This window comes from Ixodes scapularis, unplaced genomic scaffold, assembly GCF_016920785.2.
Source record: "Ixodes scapularis isolate PalLabHiFi unplaced genomic scaffold, ASM1692078v2 PGA_scaffold3__209_contigs__length_174095766, whole genome shotgun sequence".
NCBI classification, from domain to species: domain Eukaryota; kingdom Metazoa; phylum Arthropoda; class Arachnida; order Ixodida; family Ixodidae; genus Ixodes; species Ixodes scapularis.
In genome coordinates this window covers 140,309,769-140,331,983 of record NW_024609868.1, presented here as the reverse complement: position 1 = coordinate 140,331,983, position 22,215 = coordinate 140,309,769, and the positions used below count along the sequence as shown (strand labels likewise).

General features: G+C 46.0%; 1 protein-coding gene across 1 annotated transcript in view; it reads right to left on the bottom strand.

Moving 5' to 3' along the window:
* Positions 1–20,776: 20,776 nt before the first annotated feature.
* Positions 20,777–22,215, bottom strand: part of LOC120849935 (globin-like) — a 29,754-nt gene continuing 28,315 nt past the window's right edge. The window contains exon 2 of the mRNA XM_040222249.3: positions 20,777–21,028. Within this exon, the coding sequence (XP_040078183.3) occupies positions 20,777–21,028 (252 nt within the window). The remainder of the gene's footprint in view (positions 21,029–22,215) is intronic.

The following is a 22,215-nucleotide window of genomic DNA, read 5'->3' as shown; positions in this document are numbered from 1 at the left end:
CCGAGGCAGCCCTCGGCGCACACACGTGACTTCCTTTCTCGTGGGGCATTTCGCCTGATCTTGCCCATCTCGCCTCAGAAGACTTGGCTTGACAGCCGGGTCGTTTTCCAGGAAGCAGAAGAGAAGGTATTTGCCGCGCTACGGGCATTCCGGCAATCTTTGCTAGAAGCGCCTAAGCCATTCCGGCCGCTCGTGCGTCGAACACGTGTTAGCGCCGCGATTGCGAAAACGTCTTTGAAACGACCGCGGCGGCCGTGGAAAGGGGATTCCCGAGCAGTTGAATGACGGGAAGGCATCCGCCGATCCCGGAGCAGTGGTCATGTTCCACGGGGGATCCGTAGGCGGCGCGACCCCGTTCGGATCGTGTGCTCCAGTCCGGATCTGGTCAACTGATCCCGGCGCGCTCCAAAACGCCCCGTGGAATTCGCCATCAGACAGCCTCTGTACGGGCGGAGCAGACGACCCTCTACAAGACAGGCATGACATTTCTACCGTGCAGTGCGTGCGAAGGACGAAAGCGCGTCTGGAACACTGGTGGAAGAAAATTTAGAATTGGAGCTTATAGGTTTTTTTGGCTTGGGCGGGAAGACTCTTCGAGCTCGCCCGGTATAAAGGGAAAAGCCGCATCATCATCATCATTATCATCTTCATCATCATAGAAGAATTGATAGTTGGGCGAGTTGGTGGAAATTCATTGTAGGAAACAGCGCGCAAACAGACGAGGACGAAGAAGATACAACATGACGAGCGCAGCGCTCGTCACCAGTGTTTCTTCTTCGTCCTCGTTTGTCTTGCGTCCTGTTTCCTACGCCCTTATCAGTTTTGGTTTGGACCAACGTTACTAAAACACTCAGTTGGGAAACTCGCCGTCGAAACTTGGGCCGCTGGCGTCCACCGAGACCGTGCTAATTACAACAGCGCCACTCTTTATCACGTGTCTGTACTGTGGACGATAACAGCGCCACTCTTTATCATGTGTCTGTACTGTGGTCGCCTTGAGCTTTTAGAAAGCATGTTTTTGCGCAAAAACAAACGCAAGACTCTTTTTGTATAAAATTGGTTGGAGTTTAGTACAAAATGATAGGCGCGTGATGTTTTTAAGATTTTTAGTTTGCAGAATCTTGCGGCACAATCAATATTGTTTTTATACAACCATGCCTCAGCGGTGCTTTCAGATAGCGCGTCCCTACCTAGGGTGCATTTTAACTTCGGTAGTAAGTACACCGTGGTAGTAAGACGCGGTGCGTTCCGCTGGGGAGACGGGGGTGGCACCCCTGTGAGCTCTTCCGCTATATCTGCTTCGGCGCCAAAATGGCCGATTAAAGCCAAAATAGAAGTCACGTGCAGTTCCTCGAGTGGCCGCTGCGGGAGAAATGGCGGCGTTGTGTTCGGCATTAGCTCGGTTCTCGAGGAGAGATCGGGGCCACTTTTTCAGAGCAGTCTCTATGGCAGTTTCCTAACTGAGTGGTTCTAGTAACGTTGATTTGGACTCACGACAAGTTGGCCGCGTGCCCTTTCTTCGGGGAAAGAAGACCGTGTGCGGAAGGAGCGGCGACGTGAGCAGCAGCGCAAATAGGTCCGCAACCACCGCGAAGCCGCTGTCGCCTCGACTTCCACTGCGTCGAGAGCTTCAGATTCCCTTGCGAAAGAACAGAACATCGCTCACCTGGGACACCAATTACCCAATCACACCTTAATCCTTACATTTATAAATACTTCATTTCCACCATAGTACAGCTTCGCTGGTCTTCCTTCTTCACAAAAGTAAAAAAAAAAAAGCTTTTTGATATTGCGTTTAGTTTTATAGATATCAAGGCTCAAAGTTTGGTTTCGTGTGTCTACGGCAAAACCGAAACTATCTGCTAGAGAGATGGCAGCATTGATCATCAGATACGGCCGCGACGTGACGCTACTGTGGTGCTGCGGTACCCTGTACAACCTGCGGAAACGATGGCACCCCCACCGCGATGGGACGTCAGGGGGTGCTGCGCCAATGTTCCTTGACTAAAAGTTAGCACGCTTGTTGCCCGCTAAAGAGGAGCGGGTCGCATCTTTCAAGTCAGTTTTAGTGGAATATGTGGCTTCACTCTGATGTAATTTTTCGGCTGTGGTCATACTTCGTTCCACTAAAGCGATACCAGTCATTTATTTTGGTTTCGTTTTCGGCCGTAGCTGCCCTTTAAGATCATCGTCCTAGGAAATGCTCTTACCTCTACATTAAAACTGTTCATGAAAGTGCAACATGATATTGTCTGTTCCTCCTGACACTGTCTCTGAAGCTCAGAAAATCATGTTTCAAAATTTTAATGATCGCCAATTGCACCTACTCTACACGAAGTATCGAAATGGCGCTGCCTACAATAAAATCGGCAGATGTAGTGCAGATACTCTAAACATGGCTTATTCAGGGGCTCTATCTAGGTTTGACAGTCAAGTTAAACATGATGGCGTATTTTTTATCGGCATTTACGTTTAGTGAAGTGCCTACTGCACTACTGCACGTATAAGGAACGGCGACGCAAAATATTGTGGGAGGGAACATGCTTAGGGGCGAGAGCTGCAGTTAAAGTCGTTGCAGCTGGTCGCGTTAGCAGATATAACCCATGCTTTGTACGGGCTGCCACTGATTGTGTTGATGGCAATGCAATTACCTAATGTCAGTGGTTTTTTCCTCGACTTCATGCATTTCATACGTTTTGATGGGCTTTTTTATGATCTAAAAATGGCAAAGAATGTTATATATCCTGTGAAAACACTAAATATTAACAAATAGCCTGTTAACATGAATGTACTTTGAATTTAGATTAATCATGTGATACCAGACAATTTTAACTTAGAGCAAAAGTTCTATGCAACATTGGGTCAGTTCAGTTGAGGCGAACCATGGTTAGCGGGTGGCTAACTGTTGTTTGCCTTCACGTAGTTATCAAGGTATTAATTTTGCCTCCCATGCAGCCTCTGCGAGCCTCAAAATTCTCCGGGAATGCCCCACCGGTCCTCAAGGAGGCCCCACTGGTCCCCAGAGAGGCCTCACCGGTCTACAGGGAGGCCCCACCAGTCTTCGGGGAGGCCCCACCGGTCTTCGGGGAGGCCCCACCGATCTTCAGGGAGGCTCTACCGGTCTTCGTGGAGGCCGCACTGGTCTACAAGAAGGCCTCACCGGTCTTCAGAGGGGCTCCACAATCCTCGGAATCCTTCAGGGAGGTCCCACCAGTCTTCAGAGAAGCTACACGATTCTTGGAAGACCCGAGGGAGGCCCCACCAGTCCACAGGGACGCCCCACCGGTGTTCAGAGAGGCTACACAATTCTTGGAAGCTCCCAGGGAGGCCCAACAGGTCTCCCGGGAATATCTGGGAGCCATTGGGAAACTAGATGGCCACACAGCTAGGCCACATATTCTGAGCGGCACGGCTGCTTCACAGCTGCTTCACTCGTGGAACGATGCTGGTGTGAGTACCGCAAAATACCGGGCAAGCGCCCACTCAAACTTTGGAGATAATAACAAAAAATATGGGGGATGAGCGCTTGTCCGATTATCAATTTTACATAATATAAATGTACTGTACGTATTTTCTCAGATCTCGCAAATTTGGGAATGGGCGCTTAGTGTGGAATGGGCGGATGCGCGGTATTCCATGATAGTCTGATTTTATGCATAGAGCGCATTTTATAAAACCCCAATCCCAAACTTTTGTTGGTGAATCAAGGTAACATGACCATGTGACCCTGCTAAGTTTAGAACATATTCTCTACTTCTCTACAGTTGCATCATGTCCTTTACTTTTTTTAATTTCACGTAATTGAATACTGCGTTTGTTGAATTCGAGGACATGGATACAACATTCGGCGGTTTATGTTTTCCTTGAAAGAAACTTTGCAGACTTTCTATTTATCAGTCAGAAAGTGTAGTGATGGGTTATCTTACTATTCGCAGTGGCGGCCAAAAGTCCACGTAACAGGATACCTCGTCATCAATAGTTAAGGGGCCAAATATCTACGTTGCAGTTGTATTATAGTGTAAGTTGGCTCCGCTTACTGCTTTTTTTTTTTTGCTGACAGTTGAAAAGCATGTTGACACCCACCATTAGCATCTATCGACCCATCGTTTTCAGAAATTATCAGTCTTGTGTGACTAGCACAATTACAATAGTGGCTTGTTTTCTGGCTACAGCAGAAGTAGTATTACGGAAAATAGAAACTAAAGAGCGAGGGTGACTGCGTTTTTATTTAATTCGTGTTGAGACAATCTTAAGGTAGTTCATTACATCCTTGTCTGCTCTCAAGTTTTCTCTCAAACATTCTTCTCTGTGGTCTGATTTTGCAGGTTGTGGAGCTATGGCCGGGCACTGAAAGTTTCATCGAAAGCAGCCAGCTCCAGAGTATTGAGACGTACTCGAAGACCGCGACGGCCACGGCGCGTGGATTGCTCGCCACCGTGTTCACACAGGAGGCCCTTGTGATCTGCTTGATCAAAGGTCAATGGACCAGGGGCTCCCATAGGCCATCTGAGCAGCGGCCCCCACTGAACGCCTCAGCCGTCACGGCTATTTTGTGTAGGTTTTTGCATTATTTTCTTCTGCTTTGTTTCTAGAGGTTTTTGGCTTGAATCAAAACACTCTTCAAGATCTGGTTCTATCGTATCGGAAAACCACGACTACTCAGCATTGCTGATGCTCGCGGCTTGTATCCGTTCTCGGGCGAGCAGGAAAGCACGAGTGTTAACAGGCGTTTGCCCGTTCATTATGGAACGAGCAGTGGTGGAATGGTTGTGTTGACGTCGGGCACATTGAACCATTGACACTCTGTCTAATGATTCTTGACGACAATAAAAGGCTCTTGGAATGTTTACTCATGTTGGACTGGCACAATTTTAAAACTTAGGTTTAGACTGAACAAATAATTGACGACTTGCTAATTCTCTGCAGTGTCTTTCACAGTCGCATCAATCCTTGAGAGCCATTTGCGACTGTACATCTGGAAATTCTAATCATTTTACTTTGCAATACACGGTGCTAAGGTAAACTAAGAAAGATTAACATAGTGCAGATTGTTGCAATGTTAAAATCGTTGCACGGCCCTGTAAAAAGTGCAAGCAGGTGTACTATTACTTCCATTTGAATTTCATTTTGCAGAATTGTGATATAAAGTGTACAACTCCACCAGGAAGTGCTTTTCGCAGTCACTTAGTTTTACAAAGCTAATGTGTGTACATTTTTTTCTTATCTCAATTGCAGTGCACACGAAAGCCATGAGCAAGAGTAGAGGATGCGACTACAATGAGAAGATAGTTCTGCTTTCTCTAGGAACGAACCTCAGCCAGATGAGGAGTGGTGTCAAGCAGCTAATGTAAAAAATTAATAAAAGTTTGTACATGTTCCTAATTCATTTATATTTTCCTTATATAGATGAGAAGGCACTTTTGGTAGATATTTCTAGAAAACATAGATACAGGGTGTTTTTGTTTTTTATTATGTCAGATTTGTTTACAAAAAGCGAAAGCTACACTTATCCAGTTTGCGCAGGTGAGTTATATGGACAACAGGACATTGTATAGCGAGATAGACGCAACTATTAGTCCACTAATTAAGTAAAATTTGTTAATTAACTTTTAATTAGTGCAAATAGTCATATAGTTCCAATTAGAAACTTGCGGAGCATAATTGAAAGCCACTAAATCAACTATTTTTAGAACGATATAACGCCGGGGAAGCATTTTACGGTGTTTTAAAAAAGCGCTCAATTTGGACGCGTCTCTAGGTTTCGCTTTCTGATCGGAGCGCATCTTTGCGCCCGCGGTCCTGCCCCAGGTGGTCGCGGCTCAAAGCCACACCACCTCCCCTCCATCGTAGAATGGAGGGAAGTAGGGAGCACATGTGTTGCGCGTCTAAGCCACTGGGGAGCAGGACCGCGGGCGCGGTGATGCGCTCCGATAAGAAACCGAAATCTAGAAATGCGTCCAAATGGAACGCTTTTACAGAACGCCGTAGAATGCTTTCCCGGCGTTATATCCTTCCAAAAATAGTTGATTTAGTGGTTTTCAATGATGCTCAGCAAATTTCTAATTGGGACTATATGTCTATTTGCAATAATTAAAAAGTTAATTAACAAATTTTACTTAGTTAGCCTACTGATAGTTGCAAATATATCCCTATACTATGTCCCCCTGGCCGTATAACTCACCTGCAGAAACTGCATAAGTGTAGCTTTCATTGCTTTTTTTTATACAAATCTGAAAGAATAAGAAAAACAACTGTATAGAGGTTGCCTTATTTGATGCGGACATATCTGGCCTGATACGGGAGACCCAGACCCAGATATGCATATATAAAAAATTGGGCGTATTTGGGACGATATGCCTTATATAAACTTATATGCTTTATATTGCCAGATATGCTCAATTTTTGTATATCATATTTTTTTAAGTCAGTCCAGATAAGCCATTTTTGTAAAAACTACTCCGGCTGTCAAAAAAAAAAAGTTCCCGGAAATTTTGGATCACGCCAGAGTTGCTGGACAAAATTGAAGTAAAATTTAGATTATATGAAACGTTCTTGAAAACGCGTGTTCGTGACTTGCTTAAAATGTTCAAACATTATTGCAAGAAAATAACAAAAAAGATTAGAAATGCAAAAGCAAACTATTTTTGCGACATATCTTTCTAGGTGCGCAAATAAGACAGGTGAAACCTGGAGAAAATTTAATACAGGACTGAATCGCTCTTGTAAACCAAAACCAATCGCAAAAATTTGTCTGATCAATCAGAAACTCAGTGGAGGCTGCTTAGCTAATGAATATGAAAACTTCTTCGTCAACCTCGAAAGAGGTGAATTTTACAGTGATGCTTTAAATTATATGAACGCAGCAAATAACAGGGCTTTGATTTCCGATGATAGAAACTGGCGTGACATCTGTATTTCTAGGACTAAATAATAGTGGAAGCTGAGATACAGATGGTACCGAAATTAAGCCCGTAAAATATATTTTTGATTTGGTGTCGCCATATTTAGCTTACATGCTTAACCTTTGCCTACTAGATGGCGTCTTCCCTAAACGAATGCAAATAGCAAGAGTAACTGCCTTGTATAAAAAAGGGAACAAAAACGATATGGGTAACTATCGGCCTATATCAATATTGCCTTTTTTTTCGAAGGGACTGGAAAAAGCTGATTTTATCCAGAATGTCTAATTTCTGCGATAAGCATTTTATATTGAATGACGCGCAATTCGGTTTCAGGAAACATCGTTCAACAAAACTTGCCCTTTTAGAAGAGAAATAATTTATCCTAATTTGTTTCGCAAACAAAAATTCGTTATAGCTTGCAATTTTTGTCAATTTTACAAAAGCTTTTGATTATTTGAATCATGACTTGCTATTAGAAAAGTCGGAGATTTATGGTTTTCACGGAAAGGCTCTAGCGCTCTTAACATCGTATCTAAGTAGTCGAAAGCAATTTGTACAACTAGATGGTCACTCCTCCTTTATAAAACCAATTTTATCAGTTGTACTGAAAGAGAGTACCTTGGGTCCGTTTATATTTAACATATACTTGAACGATATAGTAAACGTCGATAACGTCGCATTTTGTTCATTTTTGCAGATGATACTACAATGTTATTTTTCCCAAAATGTCCCTCCGAACTAATTTCCCGAGCAAATGCTACCCTGGTAAAATTGGGGAGATGGACTCTGAGTAACGCTTTAAAAATAACTACGAGTAAAACTAAATCTGTCCTATTTTACACAAAAAACGAAAGTATATGAGTTTATGAATATATTGATTTGTTCGATTCAAAAAATAGAATTAGCGCCTTGAAAACCCTTGGCGTAGTCTTCGCCGAACGCAAGACTTGGGAAGAACATACAAACTACGTCGTGTCGAAACTATCGAGTATCGTAGGTTTAACTTATATTCATAAACAAATTTTACCGACTAGAGTTAAACTTCTCGTACATAACACATTATTTTATTCGCATATAAATCACTGTCATCAGTATGGGGAAACACGACCCTCCGAAATTCGCACAAGATTTACTTACTGCAGAAGAGAATACTAAGAAATAATAAAAAGAAAGCGTTTCGTATGATCACCCTTCTGTACCACTTTCTTAAAAAAAGACAAGGCACGATGAACATTCATAACATGTATGCATTTCGTTTTAGTATAATCCATGAACAGAAAGCAAAAAAAAAAAAAAAAACACGAATCTTCTTACTCAGTTAGCTTGTTTATATAAAACAACAATCGCTTATCCCACACGTAGCATTCACATATGGAGCATTTATTCGTGTAAAACGAGTTATGGCGAGAAAATGATGAAACGTAAACTTCCAGAATTGCTCAATTTCTGTAATAATTTCAACATACAACTAGAATCTACATCAAAAAAAGATTTGACCTTTTTATTTTTTAATGAGTATGAAGTCATGAGTATCGAAGTGTCATGATTGTTTTCATTCATTCATTCATTCATTTGTTTATTTGTTTATTTTGTGTGCTTATGAACAGCTTGACGCCTTGGTAATGATGCACAACAAAATGTTCACAGGTTAGTTACAAATTGTGAAATGTTTATCGTCAATCTCATGAAAAAAAAAAGAAGCTTGTTGGTGTGTTTAATACAGTCTGTTTCTGCACGATGTGCTGTACTTTCTGCATTTTTGTTTTTGTTTTCTGTAATGTTCGGCAAGTTCCCGGGACAGCGGGGCATTGACGAGTGCACGCAAGCTTGCCCAGTGTTCATCTGTTTTAATCTCGTGTGACATGCTCTTCATATACCAGGTGCGCAGGGGGCGCTACCTGGCTGTCTATGACATTCCTCCACCCCCCCCCCCCCCCCTCCTTAACAAAAATGAGCCGAGGTCCCACCGATTTTCATGATGAAAAGCTCACAGGAGGCTTTCGTGCTCGATTGCTTCTCCTCGGTAGTGGAGTACCAGGAATCCTCGGTAGCGGAATGCCAGGAACAGGCTGAGTATCTCCATGCTGGTATTCAGCTGTTACGGTTTGAGGCACCGCTTGGGCAGAATCCTCTAGCGGTACAGCCTCAGCGAAAGCGGGCACAGTCTCATTAGGAGGAGCGGCCTGATCCACCGGCTCCGGTCGCGGCCCCGATGATGCCCTAGCTTGGGCTAGGTTAGGACGCAGATGTCCTTCATGACGTCTCCAACACCGACCAGCTGGGAGTGCGACATCTGTGATGTGGTCACTTGGAGTGTCGGTCACAGTTGGCGGTACCCATGGTAGACCTTGTCGAAAATTTCTCGCATAAACGGCCTCACCCGGCTGGACAGTTGGTACACTGTTAGCAAGTCCCGTGTATTTGGCGAATATTTGGGGTGAAAAACACGCTATTTACACAAATTACCATAAATTTACACGATGAGTAACGGATAATTCGTTCAGAAATCATGCGAGGTTGTAAAAAACGTGTTTTGGTTCGGTCATACACGTATAACCGCGGCATTGCCGGCTATCGAAGCACCGGAATGCTTGGGGACACACTTAGAAAGGACCGTCGAGACAAATGCCGCGGAAAGAAACATGTCTCGGAGACAGATATGCACCAAAAGCAATTGCGCCATGTCGCAGGACGTTGGCGAAACCCGCGCTTACCGTGCTCGCCGCCATCTTCTAGTCGATGGCAATGCGGCTTCCCTCATGTCGCCTATGTTTGTATTTAGTTTAGGGGTCCTGATAACAGTTTCTTAGACACCACAAATAAAGTCATGGGTCTAATTATTCGTTCCAAACAGTTAAAATGGATATAAAAAGCGTGTCCTCGATGTGAACACGTGACATTGCAGTTGGTTTCGTTTTTGCTTCAACCTTCAACTGCAAGCGATCTGGCCACGGCGCAAGCGCAACGCCGATGTACGCTGGAAGCAAGCGCCGGTTGGCTTTCGTTGTTTTTGTTTGACCGGAGAAAATCTGGCAAGTACGCATCGCGCCGCTACTGTTTTGGTTTGACGGGACGCGAGAAGCTTCGCATAGAGCTTCGGAGTTTGCGAGCACATGGTGAAGACGTGATCGGAGAAGTGCCCCTGTGATGTTCCTGGAAGACGGAAAGTAGCATTCGTAATCGTCGTGTGTGCTTTGAAAGCGAAGGGAGTCACAGGGTCCACGAGGTCGCAACCACAAGCCAAGGGTCACGACAGCGCGGCGTTAACTTCGGCGATCTCGTTCTGTTTGGTGCAACCCGGCGATGCGAAAAAGAGCTGAAACATTCGTCGTGTGCGGTGCGGTGCTTTGTATTCCGGGTCTGTTTGAACCACGCTTTTAACACGGAGCGCAAATTGTTTGTTGCGTGGTGGAGGTTCAACGGGTACAGTCCCGTCGTCGTCAGCCGATCCGGTCCAGCTGGTCCGGGAGGACGCAGCGAGCGTTTTTAAAAGTAAATCTTCCTTCGTTCCGTTTCAAACTGTGGAAGTATCCCGACACATACCATGAGTAAGAAGCAGCGGGCGTTTTCAACAAAATTACGTTGTTTTAATTGAATAATGGACTCCGGATTGTTGTCTTAAATCTGCCGTTTTTTATGCTTCGTGTTGGACTGCGTTTGCATAGCGACGCACACCGCTCGAGTAGATGATTCGGTCCTGCAACGAGTTTGTTGCGCCAATCATGCGGCGTGAATAAATTAGGGCAAGGTTTCCTACCTGCCCACAGAGGCATGTACTGAGACCATTTTTTATGTTGTGAACGTAGTGCTCTTTCTCTATTTTGGAAGACGCGTTGGTGCATTTATTATAGTACAATCACTTGAGAGTTGAGAAATTGGAGAGCGAGCAAGCTTTCTCAACTTTGTCTCTTTCTCTCTGGCACTGCCCTGTTTCAGTTTCAGTAGGCATATCTACTAGCAGGTACAAACTGCTCTAAAGCAGGTAAAAAACGGGAAGCTTAGGACGGTGCGGACTCCGTGTTTCGCGCTTTTCGCAAGGTGACAGGGTAAATGCTTTTGTGAGATATGCGGAATATGCAAGCGATTTTGTTATGCCCGTCGTTTGCGTCTCTCCAGCAAAACGAATAAGATGATCTACTACAAAGGCGCAATCACAAGCCAAGATTTAAGATAGCAGTCGTTTGCTTCGGTGATCTGTGTAGCTGTATTTTACCCTGCTCTCTGCAACACCGTGTCATGACGAAGAGCTGGAATGGTCACGGTTTCTGCTGGCCTGCCGGTTGACAGAAACCCGCGTCGCCCGCACCGGCACCGAGTGCGCTTGGGCTGTTGATGATCAAGCCTTTCATCCGCGGCCTGTCGCCAGCTCATCCTGCTGCTCAACGGTGAGGAAGCGGCGAGAGTAACCTCGGAAGTGAATGTAAATCCTCGTTCATTCAGTTATCCGGTGTCAAAGTGTGGAAGATGTCCAATGTGTACTGAGGGCGGAATTACGAGCGTTTTGCCTTGCTTTTATAACCGAAACCATACCAACGAGATAACTGCCTTGCGTACTCTAAAATGACGGAAGCAATAAGTTTCAACAGGTCGAGTACGTCACCGGGGATGTAGGCGAGACGGTGCACACTGTTTAAACGCTTGCAGTATCCACGAGTGGTACCAGGAAAGCGACGTCAACAGAGAAGGAGCTCGCGATTCAGCATAATGCACTGCTACGGGCCCGTGTATCTTCAAAGTTCGGGGTGGTGGCAGTATAAAAAAAAGACGCATCAGCACCCCACACCAGTGTTCACGAATAACACCGGTCACAAACTCCCAAGCCCCACCGCTCTTCTCGACACCGACACGACATACGACAACAAACTGCATCAAAACGCCCCAAAAGTGAAGGCGTCTGCTCCCGTAGTGCAACCACTCCAACTGCTGCAACTAGCGGAAGTGAAGTGTTGGGCGGATGTCCGGATGTCCTTCACAAAAATATATAAAAAATGCTTTGCGCAAGGATAATTTTCATTTATTATTGTATACGTAATGACAAAATCCCAATAATTTTTTTCCTATCTGATTCAAGCTAGTCGGACTGCTCATAGCACTGGTCAAGCAAGAAAATAACAAAAAATTGAACTTTTTCATGACCGGTTTAAGATTTATTGTTAACATATCGTTATTTATTCCAACGGATTAACATTATAGATTTTTCCTCCATACTTTTTAAATGCAAACAGTTCTAGCACACGGCTGTCCATTGCGCCGTGTTTTGTGTATTCTTCTATAAATCTGTAATGATCAGCGACCAAAGAGCTCACCCGCACATGTCAAGCTTATATGCGCCGCGGGGAGAAATGGATATCGAGTAGGAAGTGTCGGGCGTAGTGTCGGTTGTTGTGTTTGTGTACATGTCGGTGCTGTGAAGCTGTGTGCTGTATTGCCTGTGTTGTATGTAGGGTTGCTGTCTAGTCGTGGTCGTTCGCAGTGTTAACAGACTCGTCTTTTTTTTTAAAAACAGGCTGCTAGAAATCTCGATAGGTGGCGCAAGTTACCGCCCGATTTTAAATAGTTTGCTCAAGTTATTTATCCATGTGAATTCGGCATTCGTTTTTTTTTTGGTCTAGCGGCTCATTGAAGCTACTGACGCCGCCGACCGCCGACAACGCACGTACGTACTAGAGCACTATATAGCTCCTACGGAGCAGAGTAGCGCAATCCTTTGAACCCCGTGTTTTGCCGACAACATGGCCGACAGAGCGGCTCGGCGCGAGTCACGTGGTACTCAGGGTTCCAGGAGGCAGCCCGCCCTATGGGAGAATACATGGAGATCGACATAACACGGCTGATTAAAAAACTAACGGCGACTTCACATTTTTCAAAACTAGCCTGTCGTGAAGTTAGTAAAGCGCTAAACACTTCATCAAAGTTTTAATAATATCGGATGCGTGTGCAAATTTTGAGAAGGCAATTTCCAAGGAAATGGCGTTTGAAGCAGACGATTTTTGCTCGCAGCGGAGATGGGCTTTTCGGGTTGGCCTGAGCGGGTCACGTGAATGGTGTGACGTCGCCGTGTCGTCTGCTGCATGATGCCGCTCAGGCAATTTTTTTAAAAAAGTTACGTCCTTGTATGGCACAAAACCTATCGCATATTATTCTAAAATGTTTCATTATTATGTCAAAAATGATTTCCATTCCGTACATCCCCACAAAACTGAAGAAACAACGATTTTCTCACGTTCGTCATGCATTTCTGACCGCAGTTGGAACCTCCGGGTGTTCGCCGCTAGTCGCCGAGAGACGGCGTTCTAGATTGCGCTACTCTGCTCCGAAGGAGCTATATAGTGCTCTAGTACGTACCTTTGCAAGTAGCTACGTCCGCCGCTTGGAGACTTTACTGTGTATAAAAGACATCGAACGAGAACTAACGCGCCCTGTGCGCTTTCAATTCGGCTGAAAGGCGCGCGGCTCGCTGGGCTCTTCTCTCGCCTGTTCTCGGCCGCTGGCCGCCATGTTTCATAAGGAACACGGTCGAAACGGTTTTGCGGAAGGCAGACACGGTGTAGCGTGTTAAGTTTACACAGCACCTCATGTGTAGACGAAAAACACAGATGGCCTCGTGTAAAACGAACACGTTTCGACGTGTCCGCTATGGGACAACGGTTTACACGTCTGGGCGTGTTATTTTTACTAACAGTGTATCAGTCGAGCACCCCGGTCGTGCGCCATCTTCTCGATGAGTTGTTTTTTCGATATGCTTGACCTCAGGTCTGGGCGAAGTAGAGCCAGTGCAGTCTTTAACTTGCGGCCCATCAGTAACTCCGCCGGAGTGCACCCTGAGGTTTCATGAGGTATAGTTCTGTAGTTGAGCAGGATTCGGGCCAGCTGACACTGGAAACTTCCATCAGCTGCCTTCTTCAGCTTCATGGTCTGAACCACTCGCTCAGCGGCTCCATTTGACGCTGGGTGATACGGTGGTGTTAGACTCTGCCTCATTCCATTTTGTCGAAGGGAGTTCTTAAAGCTACCGCTTACAAATGCCGGCCCGTTATCGGATACGACGTGATCTGGTAGTCCGTGCCAGGCAAACATCACCCGCAGGGAAGGGATCGTGGCTTCTGCCGACGGCGTGGATACAGGAACGACCTCAATGCATTTTGAGTAGGCGTCGACCGCGATGAGTAGATATCGGTTCTTCATTGGTCCAGCAAAGTCGATATGAAGACGAGATTATGGCTTTTCTGGGAATGGCCATGGCATCATTGGTGCTGGTCATGCGAGTCGCTGGTTTTCTTGACACACACGGCATCCCCGCACTGCAGCCGCAATGTCTTAATTTAATGATGTCCACCATACATGGCTCCTAGCCACGGCCTTCATTTTGGTGATTCCTGGATGACCTTCATGCAAGAGTCGTAGAACCTCTGCTTGTAAGGATCCCGGGATGACGACTCTTGACCCCAACGGGATACAGTTCCCTTGCACGCACAGCTGAGTTGTTTGAGAAGCGTACGGCGTGGTCCGTCGGCCGAACAAAAGCGGGTGGCGCAAACTTCAACCAGTATCGGCTGCTTTCAGATCATGTCTTCGACGTGATCAAGATCTTAGGAAGCCGTTCGCTCACTAAATGAACAACCCACAATTCATACCGCAGTAGCTGCTGAGTGCAGAGTAAAACCAAGCGCGTAACGAAGAAAAGACTAAGCTTCGTATTGCTAGCTTTGTGGTTTTGATCTTTGTGACGTAGTTGTGATGTGGCCCCTACTCTCCTCAAGCTTCGGGGTGTTTGCCGCTTGGGATAGGTCGGGGATCTACCAACGAAACGTCATGAACACGCCTTGTCTTCTAGTTAGTGCTGTCCAAATACATATCGGCCCGTTTCATCGGAGGCACTAAACCGCTCTGCGACCAACCAGGAGACGCAGTAGCCGTGACAAGTTATGCCATGTGTGGTCTTGTGGAAGAGAAAAACGTTGGCGAGGCCCAGGGCACGGGGTGGCGTTCATTCGATTTCTGGGTCTATTCAAATATGAGTGTCCATTTCTGTGCTCAGAGTGATTCGTCCCTCTTCCGGTTGGCCATTATGCACAGATCTTTCCTCAAACGTCACAGCGGTCGTTTCATTTTCAATGGAACACGAGTGGTAAAGTGGGCATATTAATTTGCATATTACCGTCTTTTTGCGATTCTAAGCACCCCCCGATTCTAAGCACCCCCCCCCCCCAGACACACACACACACACACTTTCAAACATAAACACGTGAAAAAAAGTTTGCATGCGAATGTAAGCACCCCCCTCTTAGCAAGAAATTCGAGATCGGAGACGCCGGTATCGCGGAGCGCCAGAGTCGCGAGCGGCCGCTGGCGCTTGGTTTCAACGTCATTTAATAGATGGCAGCAAATACCGCTATTTTTCACTTTCGCAGCCGTGCAGGTTGCGAAAGGGGGTGGATTGCCGTACCCTCTATCGAAGATATTTTGTCTGTATGGTCTTCTTGCGCTTGTTGCACTCGGTTGTTTAGTCGGTTAAGCCGACTAAACAACTCGGACGATCGCGAGGCCGTCGTCCGCGATGGCCTCGCGATCGTATTCCGTTCACTGTGTGCATGTGGTTTGCGGAAGTCGTCTATCATGAGTGCGAAGAGAACTTCATACACGATGAAGTTCAAGAGAACGGTTATTCCTTACGCGGAAGACAACGGAAATCTCGCCGCTGCTGAACAGTTCGAAGTGCGGCGTTCCGCGCAAGCCGAGGCCGGGTGGAGCGGATGATGAAGAGGCACGGTTTCTCTTTGAGACGCCGCACCACTATCTGCCAGAAGCTGCCGGTGGACTTCGAGGATAAGCTTGTCAACTTCCAACGTTATGTGATGAAGCTGCGTCGTGAATCTCGCTACGGACTCGGGCAGATCGGCAATGTCGATGAGAAACCTGTGTACATCGATATGCCCAGGACGTGCATCGTGAAAGAAGTAGGAGCCCGTGAAGTGAAAGTGCTTACGACTGGCTATGAGAAGCAATGGGTGACCGTAATGGTGTGCATCACAGCCGACGGTCGGAAACTTGCGCCCTGCATCATCCTCAAAAGACTAGTCGCTCTCGCGACTAGTCAACCGTTGTGCAAACTGGTGGCAGGCTGGCTACTCTCCAGTCTTTACTTTATTTATTTCCTTTACATTTATTCTTTCATTTTGATTATATTAAATTCATATTTCCTGTGCGAATTTTGTATTGTCCGGGCATGTTCCGAATCTAAGCATGGCGGGTGCGAAAAAAACGAAATGCTTAGAATCGAGCAAATACGGTATATATATATATATATACAGGGTGTTTTTTTTTTTTTTTAAGCTTAACAGAATTTTTTTTTTAAACTATAAAAGCTAGAATAATGCGGTCTGCGCAGGTGAGTTATACTGCCAGGGGTACATAATATAGGAGGCTAATTGTAACGATCAGTCGGCTAATTAGTCAAAAATCGTTAATGAACTTTTTAATTAATGAAAATAGACATATAGTTTCAATTAGAAACTTGCTCAGCGTCATCGAAAACATTAAATCAGTAATTTTTAGAAAGATCTTGAGCGCGTGAGAAGCGTAGTGGTGCACTAAAGTTAGCGCTCTTGGAGCACGTACAAAGCTAGCGGTTGCGGTAAGGCTTCCGCGCAATTTTTCCGAGTCTTATCTAGCCCCAGCCTTGTGCATGCTCTACGAGCGGTAAATTTAGTAGACTACTACGCTTCTCACGCGTTCAAAGTCTTTCTGAAAATTACTGATTTAGTCGTTTTCGATGACGCTGAGCAAATACTGATTGGAACTATATGTCTACTTTCATTAATTACAAAGTTAATTAACAAATTTTTATTAATTATCCGACTGATCGGTACGATTAGCCCTCTATACTATGTCCCCCTGCCGCATAACTCACGTGCGCAGGCCGCATCAACGTAGCTTTCATGGTTTGTTTTTAAAAATTCTGTTAAGCTTAAAAAAAACACCCTGTATATATATATATATATATATATATATATATATATATATACACAAGTTTCGAAGTGGAGCAACATAATATACTACATTTCGGCTGCTTGATTCTTGTACCCAGTTCTGTCGGTTATATAAAGGAGGATTGAGTTATAAATGAGAGAAAAAGAAAACTCGCAATATTTTTTATATAAACGTGTAAGGTGCTTGAAACACCGAGGCTCGATCTAAAATGGGCCTTATAATTTGGCGCCTGCACGAAGTATCCTAAACATTTCGTCAATATGTACTGTGTAGGTTGGTGTTGGCCCGTGAAATTACATGTTGTAGTTCCCCTTTTATAAACAAATGAGTCCAAAAAACTTGCCAGGGTCAATGGCAGATGGCAACGCAGACGGCCGAGTCGAGTGGCGCTGCGCTTTTGTTCTTAGAGCGTTCGCAGGAACCCGATTTCTCTGGGCTCTGTGCTTTCTGGTTAAAGGGACCGTATATGATCTTGGGCAGGAAGGATTCTCACTTTACACCGGTGTGATGGCACTAGTGGGACCCGAGAATACTCGAACGCAACGCCACTGACCAAGAAGCGTCTTCGTAGCGGTGGAATTCCAAAGATAAAAGCGGACGTTTTCTTTCGGTTTCACCTTTGCAAAACTTGATGACGGAGCAGTGGGGACAATGCCAACAATCCTATCCCCAGGAGTGCGTCATCGAGCTTTGCGATCCCCGCTGTGACGATATTCAAATGCTGCTCATACAGGGAACACTTAAGACTGCGTAGGCAATTGATTTCGGCTCGCGACAATCAATGCCTCCACATGCATGCTGGTAGTAACTCGTGACCAATTGCTGGGATGACGAATATAGCCGAACCTTAAAGGAGCGGTGCAACGATATTCATTTGGAATGTTTTTAACTTTACACGCGCTTACGGGCACTAGTGGGACTCGATGATAGCAATAGTAATAGTGATAGTAATTTTTACTGGCTCAGAAGAGCCGTGGCACCGCGGAAAGGCGGCTGCCCGTACCATGGAGGCCCATGGTACGGGACGTCTAGTGATGATGATTATGAGATGATATGCGCAAAGGAAGGATACTCGCACGCAACACCGCTGGCCATGAAACTACTTTGCTGAAGTGTAACTTCAATAACAAAGGGAGCGTTTTCATGCAATCTCTCCTTCGAAAAACTTGATGACGTAGCTTGGCGGTCGCAGTTCCGCCCCAGTGACTATAGTTGAAAGCGGTTTACAGATTGGTCCGGAGCATTGTGTGGGCACTCACTTAAGGCTCGTGATAACGATATCTCGCGAAGCATTCGGGTAGTGGCCCGTGTCCAATCGCTGCAGTGACGACAATAGCCGAACCATAACGCTGTCTGAAAGTCAGCGCGTCTCCTGTGTCATTGCCAACCCCAGTGCGTAGTTATGAACAACATTGGCGACATATAATCGGCTCCAGATCACGTGGCCGCTAGTTCTGGTCGCGAGTTGAGAAGGTCAACGCTGCTCGTTTATCTTTAGTTTTTACTGCGACTTCGATTGCGTGTAGTGAAAACCGGACGGGTGTTTCACAGGTCATTAACGTCGGGGATCGGTTCTAAACGGTATTTGCGCAAAATACACAAATGGTTGCATCGCCCATTTAACAATTCGTGGAACTCAGCGCGCGCACTGTGCTCTGCCAACCCCGACGCGTGGCTACGTTAAAAACATTAGCCGCATATAATTGACTTCTGGTTACGCCGCCGCTTTTTCTTGCTCCAAGTTGAAGGCGTATTCGGTGTTCGTTTTTCTCGAATTTTTCCTGCGACTGTCATTTTGTAGAGATAAAAATAAAATAAAAGGAACGCGTGTTTCATGGGTTTTAAATATCAAGGAATATTTCTGAGTTGTATATATTGAAATGAGAAAAATTGTTCCATACCACCTTTAAAATGGAAACGGGCGTTCAGCAGATTCCTCTGCCACCGCCGTAGCTCATGGCAGACGCTAAGCTGACACGCAGTTTATAAACAAGTGCGCAAACCACGTGTGAGCGGTGCGCAGAAAACAGATCTGCGTCAATTGATGCGTCTGCGCTTGAGTCGCTTCGATAGCAGCGCCGCCGCTGCTGCGTGACATCAGAGGCACATTTTGGGGTATAGATGCGAGATATATCATGCGGACGGTTGCTTACTTTAGGTCACGGTGGAAGAAACACATTTCGGTGATGACACTCGCCGATCTTCCCGCGGGAAGCAAGCAAACAGATTGTGTTCGGAGCTAGCCTCGAACCAGTAGTAGTTAGTTTCCCGCTGCCGCGGAGGGCGCTGCGGTATGGGGTCCCTTTTCGGCGGCCACGCTGTCGGTGGTGTAGCGTGCTCGCCTTTTTCGAGGTGTGGCTGTGTGGTGGTAGTGTGTGGCCAGTGGCTGGCCTCCTGTTTTGCTTTGGTGCTGTGTCAATCACAAGTGCAACCATCGTGCACGAAATTAAGCCTTAACCCCAAGAAGAAGCCATGCTATAAGGATGGGATGGGAACGAAGTGCTTCCTTCCCAAATGGAGTTTGGGGCACCGGAACTGTGAAGAGCGAGTGCCCTTGTTTAAAGGCTCCATCGAATGACGCTCACCTGGAACAGTGGTGGAAGAAACACGGTTTAGGGAGGGACCCCAAACTTGTGCGGCATCTATCTTACTGCGAGTGAATCCTGGAGCACGGTGGAAAAAAATACGGTTTGGGAGGGACCCATACTTGGGCGCCATCCACCGCCGTGCGAGTGAAGCGCGCTCGGTGCCCGAACATAATGTGACCGCCGCGTCGTACGGAAAGTACGCACCTAAATGTGTTTTTTCCACCGTGCTTTAGGGTGAAGGGAAGTGGGCAGCCAGAATATATATGGGTCAAAAGAGAATGCGGTGGCCACAATTACTTTTCTAGTTGCTAGTTCACGTTCTCATGTCGAAAGAGCGTCCCTGGTAACTTCTTCTAGTCACTCGGTCGTTCCAGCTTACGTTGTCCACAACTTTCTGGAAATATGATTTCGCCGTTCATTTTTTATACTAAAACACGTCTCTATACGATTGCTCTAGCTCGACTTTAAGCGCAGAAAAATACCAAGCATGTTTTCGTCTTGTCAAAAATAAAGTATCTTTATTAGAAAGAAAGACCTACAACTCGTGATAACGGACATTTTAGATAATAAATCCGAAAAACACATTAGATTTTAATGAATGATGAAAAAGGGAATTCAATATTTCTGTGCGCAGTTAGTTTACTGAGTCGAAGACCAGGACCCGTAATCACAGGTATGTTTGTTCAATCACAGCACGAAAATGTACGGAATAGCGACCGGCTCTTCTAGCCACGCAACGTGTCATGCCAGGAGGAGTTCATAACACAAGCTCCTTCTCAATGAGCTAGTCGACCCACGCTCCTGGTTCACAGACCCCGCCTCACGCCGAGGAACACAAACCGATTGTCCAACTGCCAAGGGACCATAGGGCCGGCCTATATATATACTCCGTTCACCTCTAAGCTAGCGGATCGGCGGAAGCTACACGCTCAATGAACCGGCCATAGTTCCATCTTTCGCCATGCGATCCCGCTCTCGCCCATCGCAAAGCACACAGAGCGGAGTCACGTGATGAAAGGTGGGTGGTTCATTGGACCTCCGAACGCGTAGCTTCCATCGCCCTACCGACGGCGTGAAACGCATAAGAACAAATACGGCGTCTGTCGCGTCGCGCCGCCGAGTGGCGTAACTACAGCAACCACTGCTGACGCCATGACGTGGCCCAGTGCCGCGCCCTCACTTCATAGCATCAGCGGCGGTTGCTATGGTTACGCCGCTGACCGCATCGACGTGACGCGGTTTTTGCTGACACGCGCTCCACGGTTCAGAGGCGAACGGAGTAGAGTGAGGCGGGTATCAGACGCCGCTATTGCTGGTGCCAGCGACCCGTTCCACGGCGCTCTGAGCCCGGAACTCGTCGTAGGTCTGGCGGGTGACCGCGTCGTGCATCGCAAAGAACTTCTTCCAGGACACGATGACGCTGGCAGTCATTCGGGACCTGAGCTTCACCTGCATCACCTCGATGAGCAAGTTGTTGATGTTGACGAACTGCTCCGGCGTCACCGCGCGACGGACGTGGTTCCTGATGTTCTTCTTGATCAGTTCGACCTGAAATAAGAACCGGTCGGGGTCTACACTTATCGAAGCTTTAGCATACCGTTTAAAATCGCAGTCGACCTTTCCCCAAATCACCGAGACACCAAGTATTTTGATGGAGGCGTATACTTACGAGCGCTGCACCTTCTCGAGTTATCAGTGTATAAAGCAATTTGAAGTAAATAACCAAATAAATGCGTTAAAAAAGGCTAGTGTAAAGAGCCACGTTTTAGGTTTTTTCCCCTAGTCTAACGAGGTGGAAAAAGTGGAACCTTCCCCGTTTCTGTTATGTTCTACACTTTTAACTTCGCGTCATGTGACGTCACAAAATCCGTGACGTAACCGGTAAGATGAAAGCGCCCAGAGTTTCTTTCACGCGGGTTGGTTTGGTGCACGGTAGTCGTGCTGTGCTAACCGATGATTTAAGACTTTTACGGGCTCTCTGACGTATGACATGAAAATCCCAAGGAATTATTTAAATACGCTTTTTGCACCAGATAGCATTGAATATTAGCCTCTGTAAAACAGTATGAGTGGTATCACCGCACCTGCAATTGGAGTCCGAAACCTTTTCAAGGATCGGTAGAACTCTAGCATGATATTTTCGCATTCTTCTAGTTTTGTTTCAGCCCTGGAATGCCAGAGAATAGAAACAAAAAGTATGCGTTCCGTTTAGATTGTAGAAGTGTTTTTCAGCTTTAATTTACTACAGAATGAAAGAAACTTTAACAAGAAAGCTCCTGAGACCTTAAAACGTCGGTACTATTCGAATAATTTACGAACTGGCGAGTCTCAAGATTTTGAAGCAAACGTGTTTTCGCTGAAATAGATTGCCTTCGATAGCATATTTTCTTTTTATGTGAAACGCCGGCGGTTGTTCGAGTGACGTGCACGCGCAACTCTAACAAAGCGCTCATTACTAATGTCACTCGAACATTGAAAAAGTTAACTTATCCCCTTGGCACTCACAATACATTTAGCGAATTTTCACTTTTTGATGGGGCAGCCCACAAATTACCGCATCCGATGTCCCTTAGAAATTAGTACTGAGGCTTCTGGCCTCGCCAATCAATATAAACAGAATCCGCACTAATCTGCAGCGTATGACTAAACGCTTGTTAGGCGGTTGTCTCATTCGTCACTCTAACATCACGAATCTTCGAAAATCTCATACGTCAACAACTCGTTAAATGTAATGC